This window comes from Eptatretus burgeri, chromosome 9, assembly GCF_056783735.1.
Source record: "Eptatretus burgeri isolate ZD-2024b chromosome 9, Ebu_testis_v1, whole genome shotgun sequence".
NCBI classification, from domain to species: Eukaryota; Metazoa; Chordata; class Myxini; order Myxiniformes; family Myxinidae; genus Eptatretus; species Eptatretus burgeri.
The window spans coordinates 33,741,416-33,764,633 of record NC_140969.1 but is presented as its reverse complement, the minus strand read 5'-3'; the positions used below and the strand labels follow the sequence as shown (position 1 = coordinate 33,764,633).

Sequence of the window (23,218 nt, the reverse complement as noted above, 5' to 3'; positions counted from 1 at the left end):
ACCAGATCACTTTATCCTGGACATACTGCTTCTGCTTTCCCAACAATGGAGGGAGGTCCTCAATGCTAGACATAGGATCAGAGCCATCTCCATAGACATATCATGTGCTTTCGATATGGTCTGGTACCCCACCCAAGTCAACAAACTCGCTTCCTCTGGTGTCCAAGGCAATCTCCACTCATGGCTTGCAGATTTCCTCTCCTGTCACAGTCAATGTGTGACCCTCAATGGAATTCTCTTATCCCCTCTTTCTGTCAAGGCTGGAGTTCCTCAAGCTAGTGTTCTGGGCCCTGTGCTTTTTCTGATTTTCCTCAATGATCTCTCCAATTCTCTGAAAAATCCTCTTTATCTCTTTGCTGATGACTCCACCCTCTGCCGTACCATTTGTTATCCCTCAGATTGGCAAGCAGCAGCTTCTTCACTCTCTGCAGATTTGGATAAAATCACAAGCTGGTCAAACACTTGGAATATATCTTTCAATCCTTACACATGGTGCACACTCACTGTCTCTCCGAAAGGACCATCTGGAACCCCCCTCCCCAATCTACTTTCTCAACAATCCCCTTGAAGAAGTCCTTTCATTCAGTTTGTTGGGTCTCACTATCTGCCATGATCTCTCTTGGGAAAGCCACATTTCCAACCTCGCCTCCAAAGCCAGTCACCGACTGGGCATCCTCCGTCGTGCAAAGTCCTTCCTCAGCACACCTGAGCTCCTGACCACATACAAAGCTTTCATCCACAGCCTGATGAAGTACTGCTCTCCCCTCATCAGTAGTACTCCTGCCTCACGCCTTTCTCGGCTTCACGCTGTGGAAACCAAGGCTTTTAGGATCATTGATATCTCCCACGATGAAGCAGAGTCTTTGGGTCTCACTTTCTCACCACAGGCAGGTCGGTGGTCTTTCTGTCTTCTACTGTCTCCTCTCCAGCCTTCCCCCCACCCCTGCTCTATCTGTGATATGTCCTCCCCATATTTCTGCAGGGCGCTGAAGGTCTGCCAGCAACCCCCTTCTGGTGAAACTACAAAAATCAAGAATTGCTGCTCACCTTCACTTTTTCACTCCTCTTATTGTTCCTGCCTCTGGAACAAACTCCCACACTCTTCCCTCCAAGTCTTAAAAACAGCTGTTCACCACCATCTATTATCTTCCCACATCCAAAACCATGATCTTTTTCTACCCCCATTCCATTCCATCCCAAACCCACTTCCTTCAAATTCCCTGCTTTTTTTTTTTTTCCTGAAAGTCCCTGTGGTGTCCATCTTGTATAATCCGTGTTTCCCGCTCCATTCCACAGATCTCCTAATGTCTCGATTCCCTACTGTTTTGTGCTTCCCTCTTGTCCCCTGCGCCCATTGTTATACGTTCTGTGTGTTAGCTCGAACATGAGCATCAATATTATATGCAAGAAAAAGAAATAAAAATAAACTTTTTTTGCCTGAAAATTCCGCGAAGGGTGAGCATCGAGGCTCCTTTGGAAGACAACTTTAAGTAACATAGCACTGCAGTAGAAATGTCTATCCATATCAGAACTCGCGCACACGTGATGCATTTTCATCGCAGCGCACCATGCAGAAAATGCATACTCCAACTAATGGAATCCAGCATGTGCACAAGCTGATACCAAGTGGTCTCTTTTTTGTTGAACTAGTGGACCAAATTTTCATTGGTCTTCACGGCCTTGTGGCATTTCCTGCCTGCTTTACTGCTTGCCCAGATGTGTTTGTACCAGGGTTGGGGATTATACATTCATATTATTGTTATTGCCAAATGATACAATACTATTATTATTATTGTTAACATTATTAGTATTACTGTAATTAATATATGCTTTGTTACAATGTTGTTATTGTTCTTGTTATTTATTTTGTAATTATAATGCTATGCCACAGAAGGACATATTAAACTTCTCTTTGCCCAGTAACATGGTGTGTTTGAAACGTGGGAATTCTTCTGGATTTTTTTGTAGTTGATTTGCCTCATCAATGCAAGAGATCATGATGATCATTTTGGTGTATCACATTCCACATCAGAAAGCTCCAGTAGAAGTCCACACGCACGCACACCTCATCCATTATTAGTAGATGCTGCCCACTCGCACAGTCTTGATTTAAGAGAGAACTTATTTGGGGAAAGTTAATATTTATTTATACATTATAAGTTGATGCATTTGAGGAACATCCTGCATCCGGGGCTGTGTGAATTGTACAGAGCAACCTATTTTATGTTGTACAGTCTCTGAGCAAAAAAAAGTAGGGTGGTGGGAATTGGTGGGATCGATATGTTGTTTTGACACCCCTGAAATGACGTAGTGTATCACCATCGCCTTGTATGTCCCACCCATCGACTCCTATACACATTTATAGAGCTTTGCACTGCAATATAATTTGGTTACGTTTTACATTTAAAATGCATTTTTCAAATTGTAAAAAGGTTTGAAATCCATCCCAGGTTTTCACTTACAGCGGGTTGTTGTGTTAAACTGTTCACCGAGATAAAATACCTTGATGAGGCCCTGCATTGTTAAATGCTCTGTCTTGTCTTGAAATGTTTGTTCAACCGATCCCCTTTTTTTAGATGTTCAAAACACAAGACCTTCACTTCAGGTCTTTTTTTTAGGTCTTAATTTTAAATCCAGTTTTGCTATTGTCTTCCCGGTATACATCGCCAACAACCTGGGCCGAGTTCTGTGATGCATTGTCCCAGTTAATTGCTCCAATTCGGAGACATTGTACGTGATGTACCATTTCATTTAAAATCCTTTTAATTTTCAGCCTTTCACGTGCCAATCCAGTATCCAATGTAGTTTTCCTGTCCATCATTTCCTCCGCTTTAATATTTGTCTTGGCGCCCTTTACACGATTAAATGAACATTGAGCAAGTGCATTCGTAATTTATATTGAAAGTCCGCGCTACCTGTAGAGGGCAGAATGCCCCAATTTGTGTCGCTTGCTTTCTGCTGTTCTCTGCAGGATGTGGATGAGTTCTTTCAGGGAGAGCGAGAGGTGAACCTGGCTTGCCTCGTCCGTGGAATGACCATGCTGGAGGTAAATCTCGAGCTTGCACCTCCCTCTCCACTCCCTTTGCTTCTGTCATTTATCTTTGAATAAAGGGATTAGGTACAAAGGCTTAATTTTGGGACTCCAGAAGACTGGTTATGCACACACAAGGAATTTTAGTCCAGGAGGATGCCATTCTGCTTATCATTCCTGCACTGCACCAACCATACAAACAATCACTCATCCATGCACAGGCTATCCAGAGGTCCTGCCAACATCCCCATACCCCTCTATCTCCATAACTTCCAGGTACCCATCTCATTCCAATTTAAACGTATCTTCTGTTTCTGCTGCCACTACCTTTCCAGGGTGACCAATTCCATACATTAACTACTCTTACTGAAAGACCCCTGTCTTTAAACTGTCCTAACTCTCATCTTTATCCTCCAGTCACTGGTCCCCTGTTCCTATAGCCTCAAGCTATGGCCACTGTCCACTTAGATCGCATCACAAATGATCACAAGCAAAGATCCACTGAGTTCGCACCACCATATAATGATATCAGAAATAATTTTGTTTTTTAACTTCACACGGCATTTTCTGAGCGCTTTCATGCTTTCTCTGACAAAGAATGTCAGGTGGTTTAGTTACTGGTTTATCAATCCTTTTGCCTTCGTGATTGCTGAAAACCAGATGCTGCAGCTGCAGAATGACGGGCTTTGTGTTCGAGCTTTATTCATAACCACTCAATTTATGGGTTCACATGATGTTTCATCAGTTTCTTGCTCGTCTGTGTGCCGTCTGTTCCTGTATGATTCTCTGGAATTTGATATGATTAAAGTACTGTTTTGGTCGAGCATCCTCAGAGGGTGCTGTATCATGCAGAGTATGTCATCCTCACAGATTGTCCCATCTGCAGTGGGAAATTGAAAGACCCTTCCCATCCCCCTGACCTCCCCTTTTATTTTTTTTTCCTTAAGCATAGACAACACAGGTCTGGCAGGATAGTATAGTGGTAGCGCACTTACCTTCAAGCTGTCTAACCTGAGTTTCGTTGTCAAACCGACTATACATTGTCCGATTGGTGCTCCACAGGCATGGCATTGCATCACGAAGCTTCATGTTCCCGATTGGTGCTTCCAATCTGCTCGCCTTTTTTCAGACGTTAAATATCTCGTCTTTTGATGCAAATTAGGTTCGTTATCACCGTCACCTTGGACAAGTTCCAAATTCCTGCCCTAATGTGCAGGGGCATTGCACGAGCGGCACACTCACGCCTCCGTAATGATGCGCCAGTGTGCCAAATTGGTAATTGAATCCTGGTCCAAAGTGCATTTGCTAAGGATGACTATCATGGTGAGCCTCCAATGAAAGATCAACATAGGTCAGCGCACACTCTGTCAATTTTGTACATTTGCACACTCTGAGAAAATGCAACTCATCTCCAACATTCCTTCCTTTCCACAGAAATTTACTGACTTGGCCGTTTGTGAACACAGTGAGTTTTCCCATCCACTCTCTCCTCTTATTTTTTTTTTTCCCCGTCTGCGATTCTGTCTCCTTCGTGGTCACAGCTAACATTACAAATTCATTTTGCTTTGCCATCTTGTGCTTTATATCCTTTTGCCATTATTACCAAAACGACACCAACCGTGTCCTTTTTTTATTGAGTGATGAATGCAGCGAAAGGAAGAAAATCTATCTCCCCCAAAATAAGGCTTTAGCAGTTGAAGCTCTTGTCTGCACGGTCACGTTCACATGAATCTGTCTCTGCAGCTCTTCTGGTTCATGGACGCAGGTGGTGCTGTTCATTACCGTTAGGGTTATGTCCACACTGATTTGCACGAAAATCGTACAACTTAAATTCAGACTAATTTATGATTGCAAACTGCGTGGAATTGTTATATACCCGATCTGGTGTTTAATAAGGCAATTTGTGGCAAACAAAATGCAACATAAATCAAAAATGCAAAATGTTCCTTATTCCAAAACCACGGGACAGCCCCTCTGAGGGTGCCGTGGACAAAAGGCACTGTCTTGTCTGGGCAATAATAGCTTTGGTTTCTGTGCATTTCCTTTTCCTTGGGAATGCTGCTGTCACCATCTGTGGAGGGATGGGTGGCCACCCGAGGCCCGGGAAGGCATTGCAGTTGATATGCTGCCGTGTGGCACGAGTCGTTCATTTTGACTCCGGAGACAATTTGGAGCAAATGTTCTTTTGATGTTATCCTGCACAGCGCTCGGGTACTAATCACAGTCTTCACAATAAATGGAACCTTCGTAAACCCCTTTTAAAAATGTGTTGTGCTGTTTCGTCTTTATTTATTTTGTTCCTTTCCACAGTGAAATGAATTGCAGTACTTTCGATGGTGAAGTGTTTCATGCTCGTCTTTCTTTAGTCGTTACATGCTCCAATTGCTCAAATATTGATTGAGGGAGTTTGATCCACAAAAGCGTTTTACGTAAAGCTTTGTATTAAATAAATCGTTAAGGAGCAATGTGCAACATCCATTTGGTAGCTTTATTACATCCATCACTGATGTTGGATGGAGGTTGTTCTCACCCCTCTCTGTCTGTCTGTGAGCAGGATATCTCAAAAAGTTAGGGTCGGAGTCAGACAAAACCTGGCAGATAGGTTGGGTGTGTGAAAAAGGACGAATTGATTATATTTTGGTGAAGATCTGGATCCGGATACGGATGTTGGAATTTTTAGCAGAGTCTCATGTCGCGAACTCTGCTCATAGAAAGCTCGGCGTTGTTGTTCTTGTTCTTGTTCTTGTTCTTCTGAAGACAAAACCTTAACCTCCAGGACTCGGCTCTTGTATGTACAAGATCCGGATCTCCTTAAATACTAAGCACATGTACACATCCTCGCATAGACGGTGCCTTTTGAGTGCGTCCATCATGAACTTTTGAATATATTTCGGACATTTGCTTTAAAGTTTCGAAAAGTTCACGTTACTATTTAAAGATTATTCCATTTATCGTATTGTAATTTCGTAAATACACTATGACTGGTCTCGCTCTTGGCGTAATCAAGGCACGTGACGAAATATTGGAAGTTGTTGTTTTTTATTTTTATTTTTTTTAGCCTACAAAACCTTGCGGACACTGCTCTTGGACACATTTGTCCTTCTTTAAAGCTATTCTTCACCACCGAGAGTTAGGGCCAAAATCGATATATCTTATTTTAATGGAGCAAACATATATTTGAGACCATAACGTCAACTTCTTCTTCTTCAAATTTTATTTTCCAAATTCTGCCATGATGTGTATGTGTGTATATATATATATATATATATATATATATATATATATATATATATATATATATGTATGTATGTATGTATATATATGTATATATATATATATATGTATATATATATATATATATATGTATATATATATATATATATATATATATATATATATATATATATATACATATCTGTAGTGGCGTGCGCCTGTAATCCGGCTACTCGGAGGCTTGGGTTGGAGGATCGCTTGAGGACGGGAGCTCTGTGCTGGGCCATGCTATGAGAGGATGTAGGGCAGCCTGGAATTATGGCAAAACAATCCTTATCCCTGTGTCATAAGAGGCGACCAGGGTTGCGTCAGGAAGGGCATCCGGCGTAAAACCTATGCTAAATCAGTATGCGGATGATAACGGATGATCCGCTGTGGCGACCCCTAACGGGAGCAGCCGAAAGATGAACAACAACAACAACAACATTATATATATATATATATATCCTAAGAAACACATTAATGCCTTGCCTGTATTCATCAGCGCTATTTTTTTTTTTGTTACTTTGACTTCATTAATTGAGATATAGGCAATAGAAAATGTAGGCCGTAAAAACCCAGCCGGAATTCCAAGGAAAGCAGTGTGTTTCGGGCATGTCTGCTCTTTTCGGCTGGCAGTTCAAATTTCCCGTCCACTTTCTTGATATTGTGTTGTCTTTGCTGTCCAGCTGTAACTGATAATTTAAAATAAATATAAAATTTGTGCTTTGTTCCTTTTTATTTATACATGTTGGGGTCTGAATTCTGATTTACAGCATATATTCAGTTAGGGCACAAAATATATGTGGCTGACCTACCCCAACATCCCCACATCCACCTCATCACTCCACCATCACCCCCACTAACCCACACCCACCATCCCCACCCCCCCTTCCCTCATACCTGGAGAAAGTGGGCATGGTCAAAGATGCTGATGCGTCTGCAGCGACGTGTGGTGAGGCATGCGAAGTGTGCTGATCCACGCAAGTATAGTATGATATCTCAAAACGTTGTGGACGGATTATGACAAAACTTGGTGGATGAGTTGGATAGGTGACAAGAACAAGCTGATTAGGTTTTGGTTAAGGTGTGGATGCAGATCCGGTCTTTCAGTGGGATACAATCATACAAAATGTGGGATACTTCAGCCTGGCAGAGTATACGCTCTATCGAGTGCCGTTCCAGTTTGAAACTTTGGCCCCAGGATTCCACCCCAGAATATCGGTGTCTATTTGAGATTCAATAAATAAATTCCTTTCCGATGTCTAATGATCTTGATCATAACTGCACTGACAATTTGTGGATTTTCAGTGTGGACAGCAATTAACGAATCTTTTTGTTTCCCGGATGCCGTCGCGAGTGACATTCATCGAGTTCGGCAAGCTCATGGAAAATGATACAACTCTCCTGATCTTATGCCAATGAGTCACAATTGTTTATATTTCTCCAAATTTATACTTAAACTTGTGATTTCTGGCTTTTATCCTGACTCGTCGAAAACAAAAAAAATAATTCCTGATTTGCAAGAAATAGTGAGTTGAATAAGAGGAAAGCATAATGGATTTCTCACCTTGATCTGTTGTCTTCTTTCTTTACTTAGAGATGGCTGTTGCATTAAACTACCTGTCCACCATGTTGCTGCACAACGTCTCTCCGGCTGACTCTCCTGAAAATGAGCATTTCTGCAGGTGCTCCTGCATCATCTTGATGCTTCTTTTCATACACTTTCTTGCTCTTTCTCTCCCCCACCCACACCCAACTAGTTCATGCTTCATTGGCTTGTCCTCTGACAATCCTTGCAAAGGTTTTCAACATTAACCTTGAATCTGCATTGCGTTAGAATTTGTGCCCATCTCATGTTTTATATATATCCATATTCTATCGTTGGTTATGGGCTGACAAGATAGCTGAGAGTTAACATGCTCGTCTTTGAGCTGACTCGTCTGGGTTCAATTCCCAATTTGACAATAATATGACATTCATGTGATTTACAAGCAGTGTCTTGTATCGGTGACGATGCTGTCCTTTGAGGTGGCACGAATCTTGCTGTCTCGTATATTACCCTTTGCTGCAAGATGCTAAAGATCTTTCAAAAACAGTAGGCCATTGTCTTCTGGTAACTTTGATAAATTCTAAATTCCCACCCTGACCTTTCCACAATAACATCTAGTCTCTAGAGCCGGTTTGTGAAAAGTTGTGCCAATTCAACATGTTCCGTGAATCACAGATCGCAAATAATTGGATGTGGTGTAATTTACACTTGCCACCCATTCTGGATTCTCCATGTTTTTTTTTTTTTTTTTAAAGCAAATCTCACTGAAAATATCTTGCCTTGCTCTCCAAACTCTCTGCCCATGGCAGCCGAGGCCAACTCCGCACATGGTTTACTGACTTTCTCTATTCTCGTAGCCAACATGTGGCACTCAGCAGAATCCATTCATCTCCTCTCCATGTCAAGGCTGGAGTGCCTCAAGGCAGTGTTCTGGGCCCAGTCCAATTACTGATCTTCAGAAATGATCTCGCTGATGCCCTGGAAAACCCCCTTTATCTATTTCCTAATGACTTCACCCTCTGTCGTGATATCACTCATCCTTCAGACAGACAGGATGCAGCCTCTTCCCTCTGTTCAGACCTTGAAAAAAATCACAAGGTGGTTAGACACTTGGAATATGTCTTTCAAACCTGACAAATCTCACAATCTGACCATCTCTCTTTGAAAGGGCCGTCTGGAAACCCCCCCTCCCCTCCCCCATCCACTTTCTTAACAATCCACTCCCAGGTGTCAGGATTAGCCATGATCTTTCTTGGGCAAACAATATTTCAAAGTTGGCCTCCAAAGCCAGTCACTGACTGGGCATCCTCCACCCTCCAAAGTCCTTTAGCACACCTGAACTCCTATCCACCTACAAGACCTTCAACTGCAGCTTGATGGAGTACTGCTCTATCCTCTGGGCTGGCTCCGTTGCCTCGCGTCTTGCTCAGCTTAACACCATAGATACCAAGACCTTCAAATTCATTGGAATATTCTGTGGTGAAGCTGAGTCACATGACATATCACTGTTACATCACAGACATGTCGGTGGTCTATCTTATACTGTCTCCTTTCTGGTCTTGCACCCTCTGTCTTTTTCTTGCTGTCCTCCCCAGTTTTCTGCAGAGCTTGTGCAGTCTGCCAACAAATCCCTTCTGGTGAAACTCCCAAAATCCAGATTCAATGTTCATCTCCACTCATCCATTCCTTCTCCCCCCAACCCCCACCCACCCCGCCTATGGAACCAACTATGATCTCCTCTTCAGTCTCGTACTTCCCTCCAGGTCTTCAAGGCAGCTGTTCACCACCATCTCAGATCGTCTCCAATGCAAAACCGTGATCTTTCTACTCATTAACCCCTCACCTCACCCCAATCCCTCCTTCTTCCAAATTTCCACTTTTCCCTCCTGAGATTTTCCTTCTGTATCCATCTTGTCCACTCCATGCAACCTCTCCTGCCCCCCATTTCTCCCCACACCCATTGTTTGTCCATGTCTGCATCGACCTTGGCCTTCAACTCTGCTGTTGGTGTTTCCCCACTCTCTCTTTGCTCCTCCTTTTGTCCTGTTGAATCCTGATCCATTCAGTGTACTGGTACTAGCTCTTCCATGAGCCTCAACTATGTTTTAAAAAAGGAGGTATGTGCAAGCCCAAGAGCAGAGAAATTTGATGTTGGAATTTTTAGAAATATCTGTTTCACCATCAGTGTTTCGGATTAAAAAGAAAACAGCCAAATTTCTTTTGCAATAAAAACATTCACAAGGATGTTCAAAAACTAATTGTCACATGAGTGGTGCCATGGTAAGCAGAACTGTCTATATCGAGGTCAATTCCCAGAAATTGGTGATCATTTCATATTAGTTTTATTTATCAATCTCAATTTTAGTCGGAAGGAATTTCTCACGATCTGTTGGTTAAATGTGTAGCTTACACTCGCATGAATTCATGAATAGGCGTTTGAATAACCAGTCATGCGAGTGGTTCTTCAGTAAGCGAAATCTTTCCTGTGTAGAGGTCAATTCCCAGAACATGGCAAATTGACAAAACGTTTGTTTGAAGAAGTTTATCACTCGCTAATCTCTGTAATTTAAAAGTTGAAAATTTGAAACCGAAATTACTGAAAATATTGCTTCTGGGCAGGTCAGTATCAATGATTGGATTTGTCCAAGGTAAGCAGGTCATTGTAATGTGATGATGATGGCCTTGTGGTTCGGGTCCATTGCCCTTTTAAATGCTTTTCCCCTCAATGTGAGATGTGCATATCAATTTAGATAGTTAAGAATTTTTTTTCCCCCCCCATTTTGTACTTGATGGAGTTTGAATGCATTGCATGAGGTTGGAAGAAGGAAAAAACACGCACGCACGCGCGCACACGCGCACACGCACACACATACACACATTATGCAGTGATGAGATGTGCAAATTAAGATTTCATATCAGTCGGGTTTGGTTCACAAAGGAACAAACTGATTGTTCATCGAGATAACTTAAAAGGTGATGTGCGATAACAGGTCAAGAGGCAAAGACCATTAATTTGGGTTGTGCTAAATAATCGACTTGAATTTGATGACAGATCATCGCCACTAGTCTTCCTTCATTTTTTTTTTATCAAAAAGTTTCTATAATTTTTTTTTTTTTTCAAGAAAACTGGGTTGTAATTATAATGTGAACATTGGGTTATCATTTTTATGTAACAAATCTGACTGACACCTCTCCTCCCACCAGCCCCCCCTCCTCTTTCCACCCTCATTCCTTTCAATAAAGGCAAACAAAAGAAAACAATCAAAGGATATTCAAAGTTCTTCGACATGCAATTTCCAAACTTGTTTCCTTCCTCTAAAACTTGGTGGTCCTTGTTGAGTGTTTTCTGGAGTATGTCCCCCATCCCTTCCTTCACTTCAAATGGCACTATAGCCAATTCTGCTTGTGAGAAGGCTGAATGCCTCATTTGTGTGTTTGCTTCAAAATATTGTATCTCTGGACCCACCTTAAGCTGCTGTCACACCTTGACGATTTAGCCAGTGTATGCCGACGTATGAAAAATTTGTCTAAAACGCTGGCACACGTCGAATACGTTATGGGTAAGTTTTGTATACGTTAAGAGCACGCTGGGATACGTCGTAGTACGCCAAGCTCGTCGACAAATTTTAACATGCTCAAAATTTTTCGACGTATGACGCACACGTTCCGCATACGCTGGCCATAAGTTGGAGCCACGTTACGCGATCGTTTACACACGTCGACACGCGTTACTTGTAAGTTACTCATAAGTCGAAACACGTCGAGGTAATGTTTAGCATCAGTGTTCCAGAATCCATGTTTTTTTTTTTTTTTTTTTTTTTTTTTTTTTTTTTTTTTTTTTTTTCGGCACTGGAAATGGAAGTGTCAACATCACCGTCATGCCGAAGAAAAAAAAAACCAACAACATGGAGTCTGGAACACTGATGGGTTCCTCCTGTGTGAACCCCATTTTTATATACCAATTCCCCTAAACGCTGCCAATAAACCATCATACGGTAGCTGTAGGTTAGTAACATGTTCAGTAAGTTCTGTGGTTGTCCAGAAGACCTCAAATACATCTACATACGTCAATATGCGTTGAAGATACGTTACACATAGGTTCAAAGCACGTTACTCATTGGTTAGAAATAAGTTTCGGGTACGCTAAACATTACCTCGACGTGTTTCGACTTATGAGTAACTTACAAGTGACGTGTGTCAACGATTGCATAACGTGCCTACAACTTATGGCCAGTGTATGCGGAACGTGTGCGTCATACGCTTGCATACATCGAAAAATTTTGAGCATGCTTAAAATTTGTCTGCGTACTATGACGTATCCCAGCGTGCTCTTAACGTATGCAAAACTTACCCATAACGTATTCGGCAAATTTTTCATACGTCGGCATTCGCTGGCTAAAACGTCAAGGTGTGACAGCGGCTTGACACTTCGATGTCCAATGTGGTTATGATTTGAATCGTCGAGTGGCATCCTTTTAATAGGCTACACCACGTGATCGTCGGCGATATGCTGTCGCGTGCTATGCATAAGTTAGACTATCGTTGGGCATAGGTTGTGAACGCCAACAACATGCTCAGCATTCGTTGGTATAAGTTATCGAAACGTTCTGTGTACGTTACAAATATGTTATGCATACGTCCAACTCGTTATGAATATGCCAAAAATTAAAAAAAACATCAATAGTTCAGCGTACGCCAGCGTTTTACATACGTTTTGATACATTGCCATATGCTGGCAAAAACGTCAAGGTGTGACAGCGACTTTACCCAGTTGCATCCAACTGCTCCTGGATTCTGTCTTTCCCACCTGAGAAGGTGGAGAACTTTCTGGAAAACCTCGACTCCGATTCTGCAACTGAACCACATGGCATTGGCTCACGTGTTCTAAAAACCTGCTCTGCTACTCTTGCACATCTTCTTTCTGCTCTGTAGACCCTATCATTTGCTTAATATAATTTTCCATTTGTTTGTAATTCACCTAACATCATTGAATTACACAAACATGGTGCAAAAACAGATCCTCTTGATTCCAATCAGCAAGGTTTCATTTTCAAATTTCAATCTGAAAAATAATCAATTTTCATCCGATTGACCTGAGCTTTGATTAAGATTTTAAATTTTAGTCTGAAGTAAATGGATAATTTGATGTATCCATGGCAACCTTCGGAGAGGGGTGTGGATTTTGCAAATATTGTGCTCTGCATGATGTCTTTTTCTTGTTAATTGCAAAATCGAAGATTTTTAAAGTCTATTGGTCAGTCGATTTTTGTCTGTTTGTTGCCGACAGGTCCCAATTTTAAATCTATCTTCACGAAACTTCACCACATCAGAGTTTGTCATAACGAAGAATCCTATTGTTTTTGAGGTCAAAGGTCAACATAGGCCAAAGGTCAACAACTTAGGTGAGATTTCTAAAATCCTCAATTTTCATCCGATTGACTTGAAATTTGAAGAGGATTTATATTTCAGGTCAATTCAACCAACCAATTATTTTTGAGGTCAACATCGACCAAACAGTCAACTTCGGCCAAAGGTCAACAACTAAGGTGGTATTTCTTAAATCCTCAATTTTGATTCGATTGACTTGAAATTTGAAAGGGATGTATTTCAGGTGACTGAATTCAACTAGCCAATTATTTTTAAGATCAACATGGACCAAAAGGTCAACATAGGCCCAAGGTCAACAACTAAGGTGGTATTTATAAAATCCTCAATTTTCTTACCATTTACTTGAAATTTGAAGAGAATATATATATATATATATTATACATACATATTTCAGGTCACTGAATTCAACCACCAATTATTTTGGAGGTCCCAATAGGCCGAATTTCTAAAATTGTCAATTTTCATCCGATTCACTTGGAATTTTAAGAGGAGTTGCATATTTGGTCATTTAATTCAACCACCAATTATTTTTGGGTAATTTGTTTTATACATTTTGCAAGTATTGTGCTCTGCATGATGTCTTCTTCTTGTTTGTTTGTTTATTTATGAGCAAAATATCTCAAAAAGTTGGAGACGGATTTGGACGAAATTTGGTGGAGAGCTTGGGTATGTGACCAGGACAAAGTGATTAGACTTTGGAGAAGGTCCGAATCCAGATCTGGAACTGAGAATTTTAAAGTGATTTTTTTTCACCATTGAGAGATCAGTCCAAAAATGACATATAGCTGGATATTTCAAAAAGTTGTGGACGGATTAGGACGAAACTTGGTGGACAGGTTGGGCATGTGAAGAATTAATTGATTCGATTTTGGTAAAGATAAAGATCCGATAATTTTTTAAGTTATGTCTTCACCATTGAGTGATGGGGCTAAAACGATATATAGCACAATATCTCAAAAAGTTGTGGACGGAATCGGACGAAATTTATTGGGTGAGTTAGTTCGGTGAGAAGAACAAGCCCATTAAATTTTAATTCAGGTCCGAATTCAGATCCTGCCCATCAGTGGGATACAAAACATAAACTAATCAGCCTGGCAGAGGTATGCCCATTACCGATTGCCCTTCTACTCTGTTCCATTTTTTTTACCCCCTACCAATGGAACCAACTTCCTCAGTCTCTTCAATCTCATTCTTCCCTCCAGAGCTTAAAGACAGCTGTTCACCATCATCTCATGTCATCCCCATAATCTTTTCTACCCAAAGAAAGATACAGCACAGAAAGACAATTTTACCCTGAACACTCCCTAAGCCCAGCTTTCTGGATTTCTCGTTTTTTGACCACTAACAGCACCTTATTCACCAGCTGTGTCCTTCCCTTGCCCTCATTTTTCCCCACATCCCTCATATCCTCTCGCTGTATTTTGTCCCTCAACCCTACTGCTTGTGACTTAATCGATGAAAATAGTACCTTTACACCCCTTGTGTTTGTGGATTTTGTTTTGTTTTTTTCCTCCCCCCCCCTCTCTTTCTCCTTTTTTTTTTTCTCGTTATGTTACTTCATGATTATTCACAAGACTCAACACTGGAGCCTACACACACACACACACACAAAAAAAAAAATCTTCATTGCTCTCTTGAGCAATTTTTGGAATGGCAGGTTAAGTGGTTTCTGTTCTGGGGGGAACTGATCCTTACATAAATATAATTTTATTTTGTTTTGATAGTCCTGAAACTTTATGGTCACATCTCAGAAATTCTAAAGTGCATGCACTAATGCTTATACTGTATAACAAAATAGATCCCATTCTTCTGCTGTGATATGCAATGACTTTCATGACAATTTTACCCTGTAGCTCCAGAAGTGTAATCGTGACCTCTTTTGAATTTTTTTTTTTTTCCTGACCTGCCTTGGCCTCTTATTTATTTATTTGTTTATTTATTAATTATTATTATTTTCAACATATGTGGTGGTCCTCCCTCTCTTTGACCAAGTCTGATGTGTGCCCCAACCTTCCCACAGAACAATGGTCCAGTCATCGAAGGTTATGCAAACTGTGAAGGTACATTTTGAATGATTCGATCACTTCATCTCACAAACATACGACAATGTCTATCATGGTGTTGTCTGACTGTCTGCGCTGTCTATCGTTCATTCCCTCACTTTTCCAATTTAATGTTAAACCCCAGCTCTCTTGTGTGTGTGCTCGCACTTTTGAGTTGCCCCGCCTGCTCTCCCCCTTTGGGCTGCTGTACGATTTATGTGAGCTGCGCTGTGGAGCGTGGCAAATAGCATGGAGCCTGGCTGTGATTAATGTTTTCGCTTCTGTGGTGGGACCATAATTACAGCACTGGTGCACTGGGACTCCGACACGTGCAGTGGTGTCTGCACACTGTGACTGTACCAGATCACAGTCATTCTGTATAGCTTTGTGGCTTGGTTCGTCCTATAGACCCAGCTTCAGTAGTCCCCATATTGATGGTGTATATCGATTTTAGAATCTTGTTTTCTATGCTGGGTCGAATTTGTCTTTGACATTTTCTTTGAAAATGTTGTACCAACAACTTTGACGTCTGTAATATCTGTGTATGTATTTGCAACATATGAGATATATCTCTTGAGAAACTAAATGCAATACTCCATTTTCACATTTCTTTTTATCCCCAAAAAGCTTTTGTGCACATCCTGAGTTTACATGGATTACATGCCAGCTCAAGCGAGTGCATGTGAAGGTTACAAAGCTATTTCAGATTCTCACATTATTATACAATCTGAAGAGTATTATTAAGAAGTCATGGGAGTAAGCCAAGTTATTCTGCGACTGAATGAGCACAATTTGCTATAACGCAACAGAGTCTTCAGCTCGTATACGTCGTACACACACCGCGTCTCGTGCGCACGTGCTGCGTCTCTCATGCGCTGCGTTGTGCCACATCACGCATCGCTCATTATCTTGTAGATTATATTTTCACATGGAAAGGGGTGGGGGTCCATTGCTAAATTGTAGGATGTGTAGCATGGGCCATGTAATTACATCACTGAGATAATATGATGTGTGGATGGAGAACACATCACTTGTCGTGAAATGAAAATATTTCCTGGATGTCTCATCTCCTTGCATGTTTCTGTGCTGTATGTGCCTCTCTGTCCTCCTGTGACGTCCCTCCCTCTCTGTCCTCCTGTGACGTCCCTCCCTCTCTGTCCTCCTGTGACGTCTCTGCCAGTATCTCCATCTCTCTCTGTCCCTCTACGACGTTTCGACCTCTTCTCCTACGCCTTAATAATACCGTTATTTTTGCGCCATAAAGGCACATAAGGCTGCTGAGGCAGTTTCACATTGGCAAGCAGTACAGTCCTGGACGTGTCGCCACTCCGACGCAGGTTACCCCGAATGGTTAATACTCCAGTGCACTGGTACTCATTTCGTCGACCTCGGAAGGATGACAGGCTGAGTCAAGCCCACCTGGTGTTAATTCAACAGTCGACAAGGGCTTGAACTCAGGACTCTAAGGTGCTAAGCCAGCCACCTTAACTGCTAAATCAACACCAGGCATCACCTACACCTTACACCATATTATATTATGGTACCTTCCGTTTGATTAATGCACTTGAGAGAGTTGTGCAGTGGTATCATTTTGCCTTTGGTTTTGTAATATGTAAAAACACTTTCGCTTTGGTTTAACGGGGTTTCCCAGTAGGGGTTTTGGAGAGCTTTCACCAGGTTGCAGTTTAACAAATATAATTGAATCGCAATCTCAAAGTCTCAGATGTTTTTTCTTCCATACTAAACAGTCAAGGCTCATGGAAGAGCAAGAACAGAATGAATCAGGATAGAGCAGGGACATGCACTAATAGCATGGTTGAGGGACAGAATAGAGGGAGAATTGGACAAACCAGTGATGGAGGGGAAAATGTGGGTGAGGGGGGAGGACACGGGGGGGGGGGGGTAAACAAGATGGATACAGAAGCAAACTATCAGGAAGAAAAAAATACTGCAAATGTGGAACTAGTTGGGTTTTGGGGTGAGGGTTTAATATCATGATGCTGGTAAGTACAAATAATTTTCCTCATCTTCGGAGCTGAACTCCATAAACCTTGATGACAAACTCAAGTTAAGTTTCCTCTCTTCCAACTCTGACACTGCAGTATTCACATAATTTTCTTCTCTTTGGCAACATGCTCATTAACCAGCTGAATGAGGCATCGATTTTCCAAAACGTCTCAGTTAATAGAAGTTAAACCATTCTCATCTATTTGGGCATTTCTCCAAGTCACTCATGGCATAACAAACGGCGTGTGAGCCATTGTTCGGCGTTTTCATTAGTCTTTTTTTCATGTGAGCAAATAAATGAGTATGGTTTAACTTTTATTTACAGAGACTTTTTGGAAAAGAGAGAGGCAGCACCTCCATATAGCTGGTTAACGAGTATGTTGTGTTCGGTATGTTGCATGTGGTTAGCGAGTATGTTTAATATATCTGTCTTGGAGAAGTGTCTTTCATATTTTTTTACTCTATTTCTCTCTTTCGTTATCTATCTGTCTAAGGAAAAGTGAATTATTGCAGAATTTTTTCTGCAAGGTTCACTTGGATGCACCTGGATAGGTAAGACCGTTAGAGGGTCGTGGAGTTGTTGCTGAAACACGAGTCCTGTCCAGGTTCCTCCTGATAACTCCATCTCTGCTCTTTACTTCTTCAGGTTCCTTCTTGGTCCTTTTGATTGCATATGGTTCATGAGTATGTTGTGTATTTTTTTCTGTGTTTGCAAATTAGTGTAAATAATTTTTTTTTGCATTACTGCATATGAGCCATTGATGGGTGTTTTCATAAGGAACCTTGCATAAAAGAAAATACTGTTTTTATTTTTCTCCATTCAAATATGTGAACCTAATACATGACTTGGAATAATAGCTTGAGGAAACCCAAGATTCCTCATTATTTGACGATGTCGTCTGCTTGTGCAATGAATGCTGGTGCTTTGTACATAAGAAGACTGAAACAATGATTGATCCACAATGCAAGGTCATTATTTATCTTTCTTTTAAAAATAAAAAATCCCCAACTTACTTGAGCTTTTGCATATGACTCATTCTGGGATGCCTGTTGTGTTTTCTACCATTTTGGTTTCACGAATTGGAGTTGGTGACAGGGATGCTTCTACCAGCTCACTTATTGGTAAAGATGATTGCAGAGAGATAATGTTTATCAATATAAACCAAGAACAGGATTGGTCCTCGTGCTGCCTTGCGGAGAGTTTAGGAAGTGGGGAGGGGGGGGAGGGAGGTATTGGGAGGGGTAGGGGTAGGGGTAATTCTTGCAGGCCTTCAAAGACAGCACAGGAGGAAAAACAAAACAGAAAAGACCCATCTTTAGCCACTTGATGCTTTTATGCACCGAGGAAGTAGGTCTACCATTTTAGGATTGGGGACCTAAATGACACTGTTGACCAATTTTGAGAGCAACGTTGGATGGAACACAGCATTGAATGGGAGATGTTCAGAGGCATGGCCTTGGTCTCTTGTTTGAAGTTCAGAGCATCGTTCCATTGCTTGGATCAAAGCAGTGAAAGACCGAGTATGGAAAGGCTAATATTGAAACAAACTATGATAATATGATGTTAAAATGAATGGATTTGAGATCTGTAGAGATTATATTTCCGGTAATAGAAGATTCTGCTTTCATTGGATTAATTGCACTCTCGGTGCTTCAATTTTGAATGGACGCGTTCCCCTTTGTGATGTATTGCTGTATTGCACACATGCCTGGGTGTGCTCTGGCTTTCAAAAGGAATTAGCCACTGTGGCTAATCCAGGTTTCGAATGATTATCCACAGGAGAAAGGAAATAGCCACATTTTATTCAAAAGTTTTTTTTTAGCAATATGAAATAATTTAATTTTAAGGTGGATGTGTGAGTTTGATGGGTGAGGTTGGTTGGATTGTTCAGATTGGTTGGATGAGTGAGTTTGACGTGTGAGATTGGTTGAATGAACAACCATCGGGGGAGGTGGTGATTGTGAGTGGTGGTGGTGGTGATGGTGTGTGTCGGGGGGGGAGGTGTATGGTCGTTGTGCCTTTAGTAGGTGGTAGTGGGGTATGGGGGTGGTTGTGGACCAGGATTGGACCAACCTCATGCCAGTCAAACTCACTCATCCAACCAATCTCACACATCAAACTCGCACATCAAACTCACACTTCCAACCAATGTCACATCAAACTCACACTTCAAACTCACACTTCCAACCAATATCACATCAAACTCACACTTCAAACTCACACTTCCAACCAATATCACACATCAAACTCACACTTCCAACCAATATCACACATCAAACTCACACTTCCAACCAATGTCACATCAAACTCACACTTCAAACTCACACTTCCAACCAATATCACACATCAAACTCACACTTCCAACCAATGTCACACATCAAACTCACTCATACAACCAATCTTGCCCATCAACTTCACTCATCCAACCAACAAAGTCACCCATCAAACTCACTCATCCAAACAAACTCGTCCTCCTACAGGTACTACGACTGATTGTGTCAAAACTCACTTGGCAACCACTGACCCAACTAAGGATGTCGCACCGAGTTGCGCCAAATCATGCAGAATCATTCCGGGAAAAAAAAAAATTAGAATAAAATTTTGAGACGAGAATCATGGGAATCATGCGTAATTTCGGTCTATTTTTTTTTTTTTTACTAGAAACTAGTTTAAAACTACTAAAGTTGTGTATATATATATATATATATATATATATATATATATATATATATATGTATATATATATATATATATATGTATATATGTGTATATATATATATATATATATATATATATATATATATATATATATATATATATATATATACTTGTACAAAATAACTCGTGATTCCCGTAATCAAAACGTACAAAATGGTGGCCGTCTCAACGAAGGTTGAATTCTGTGTTAAAAACCTATCAAATGTAAAAAAAAAAAAAAAAAAAAAAACCACTGAAACAGGGATGAGCCACAGTGGCTTGTGGGTGGTTTAAAATATTATCCACAGGTTAGGGAGATTCGCCCTGTGGCGACGTGGCGAGTGGCTGCGCACACCCAGCTCGCTAATTTTGCCTTTTTCCAGGGATTTTTTGCGAAAACTTGTGCATATTTCTGACTCGACGATTTTGTCAAGGTTCATTTTTATTTTTCTGTTCTGCATATCTTTTGGATAGACGACTGCATGGCCCCATCTTAATCCACCGACTGCTTTCTCCACCTATTACCCTCACCCCAGAAAGGATTCGACATACAGCTAAAACACGAGCTGAACTCGTTGGGTTTTGCATTGGAGCAATACGTCCGATATCAAGAAGCAGAGAAGGTAAGGTGTCCTTACCACCATGTTTACATTTTATTTATAACGATATTTATTTATAACGATAACAAGAACAGCACTCTGTGTGGAGTGCATACCTTTGCCAGACTGAACAGTTTGTTTTGTATCGCATTGACTCTGCATCCGGACCTTCACTAAAATCCAATCGGCTTGCTCTTGCCACTTATCCAACTCGTGTATATATATATATATATATATATATATATATATATATATATATATATATATATATATATATATATATATATATATATATATATATATATATATATATATATATATATATATATATATATATATATATATATATATATACCTGGCGTTTGCTTAATGGTAAGGGTGGTGGGCTTGGGATCCTAGGATCCTGAGTTCAAATCCCACTCGGTTGTTGAATTAATACCAGGTGGGTCTGACTCTGGCTGTCATCCTTCTGAGGTTGACAAAATGAGTCCGAGCTTGTTGGTATCTTGCGTCAGAGTGGCAACCTGTTCAGGATTGTACCCAATAGCCAAGGAGACTGCTTCAGCAGCACCAATGCTCTGCACAGAGTATGGTCCCAATGGATGGATGCATGGACCCAACTCATCCACAACGTTTTGAGATATCATGCCATAATATCAATTTTTGGCCTCATCTGTGAATGGCGAAGAAAAAAACTTCTCAAATCAGGATCTGGATCTTCATCAAAATCCAATCAATGTGTTTTACAAGATTGCCCCAGATCTCATCACAGTTCTGCCCTGGTCAATTTTGAGCTTTGATCCTGTGCTCGCTTTCAGCTGCAATTCCCCCTCGCCAGCACCCAAAACCTGACTGCTCCATGATGCAGCTCCTCATGGCACAGTCTCTACTGTTGTTGGCTTCTCCCCAACAGCTCGAAGCCTGGCTTTAATTTTGTCCAGAAAGGTAGGGTCCCTTGTTTCCTCAATTCTTAGCATTCTCAACACCATTATAAAATGTCTTCACTCACATTTGTCCAAGTATTCAGTGTTACCTGAGCCAAGAAAATGCTTCGGCAGCCAAGACGCTCTATAACAGAGTATGTATGGTCCATCAGAATCAGAATTAGAAAGATAATTAATTTAAGTCGAGAAGGGTTTGCGAATAGATAAGTGAAGTAGATTAATACATTTAGTTTAATGGGGTGTGAATATGGCAAGGGGACGATGTGCGAAATGGCCTCCTCCTATATCTGAGTTCCTTCTTCGATATTTTTGATGCCGAAATAAAATGCCATACAGTGCAGAATTCTTGCCTCATAAATAACTATCTTTCTTTGAAGTTTTGCTGGAAAATGGAATTTGAAAACTTCATTGCAAAGACCTGCTTGCTGTTTATTTTATATTCTTGCAGCATTGCAGCCAGGGCAAGATTAATAACGGAGAGAAGAGCATTATGCTTGTTGTGTAAGCTCAATCAGTTGTGTTTTAGCAAAGATCATGGGTGAGTCTTTTGCAGGACTTTTCTCAATCTACCTGGATTACATGCCATAATTGTTTGCATCATTCATGATCCATCACCAAGTATGCATCTCTATGATGACAAGGCAGACTTTAAATTAATTGGTTTAATGGAAACTGAGATGTTCACATGCCAGACTCTCCTGGGCCTCCGCTATCGATTGCACAGTGTCCCAGGTCTCTGCTGACAAATCTTCTCTGTTGTCCTCATGCTTCATCAGGATATGCTGTTTCGAAGAACGTGCCGCCTAATTGACATGGAGAATGCTGCACGTGCTCTGGAAAGGGCCAAGCCTGCAAAGAAAGCCATGGTGAGAGATTGAGAAGAGCTGCTTCACATTTTTATATACAAATACATCTGTGGACTGTATGTGTATATCTATCTCGTGTGTGTGTGTGTGTGTGTGTGTGTGTGTGTGTGTGTGTGTGTGTGTGTGTGTGTGTGTGTGTGTGTGTGTGTGTGTGTGTGTGTGTGTGTGTGTGTGTGTGTGTGTGTGTGTGTGTGTGTGTGTGTGTGTGTGTGTGTGTGTGTGTGTGTGTGTGTGTGTGTGTGTGTGTGTGTGTGTGTGTGTGTGTGTGTGTGTGTGTGTGTGTGTGTGTGTGTGTGTGTGTGTGTGTATATGTATATGTATATATGTTGTTGTTCGTCTTTCGGCTGCTCCCGTTCGGGGTCACCACAGCGGATCATCCGTTATGATTTGGCATAGGTTTTACGCCGGATGCCCTTCCTGACGCAACCCTGGTCCCCTCTTATGACGCAGGGATAAGGATTGGGTTTCGCAATGATTCCGGGCTGCCCTACACCCTCTCATAGCACGGCCCAGTGCAGAGCCCCCGTCCTCAAGCGATCCTCCAACCCAAACCTCTGAGTTGCCAGATTACAGGCGCACGCCACTACGTCTGGTCGTGTATGTGTATGTGTATGTATATGTATATATGTATATATATATATATATATATATATATATAGATAGATATATATATATATATATTTATATATATATATATTTATATATATATATATATATTTATATATATATATATTTATATATATTTATTTATATATATGTATATATGTATATATATATATATATATATATATATATAGTTACGGCTGGAAATTCGCAAACCACCATGAAGGGCCCGTAGG

The 23,218-nt window shown here is 41.0% G+C and overlaps 1 protein-coding gene across 9 annotated transcripts in view; it reads left to right on the top strand.

Annotated features, from left to right (window-relative positions):
• Positions 1-22,441, top strand: part of LOC147019873 (sorting nexin-5-like) — a 78,205-nt gene extending 55,764 nt beyond the window's left edge. For 2 of the 9 annotated variants that reach the window (XM_085894660.1, XM_085894662.1), the window contains 6 exons: positions 2,972-3,046; positions 4,466-4,496; positions 7,884-7,971; positions 15,244-15,283; positions 20,507-20,593; positions 22,290-22,441. In XM_085894660.1, coding sequence (XP_085750786.1) covers positions 2,972-3,046; positions 4,466-4,496; positions 7,884-7,971; positions 15,244-15,283; positions 20,507-20,593; positions 22,290-22,391 — 423 coding nt within the window. In that variant the 3' untranslated portion in view covers positions 22,392-22,441. Of the gene's footprint in view, positions 1-2,971; positions 3,047-4,465; positions 4,497-7,883; positions 7,972-13,122; positions 13,238-15,243; positions 15,284-20,506; positions 20,595-22,289 lie in introns of those variants that run through there. The other 7 variants (XM_085894665.1, XM_085894666.1, XR_015061551.1 and 4 more) reach the window with 6 other exon arrangements.
• The last annotated feature ends 777 nt before the right edge of the window (positions 22,442-23,218 follow it).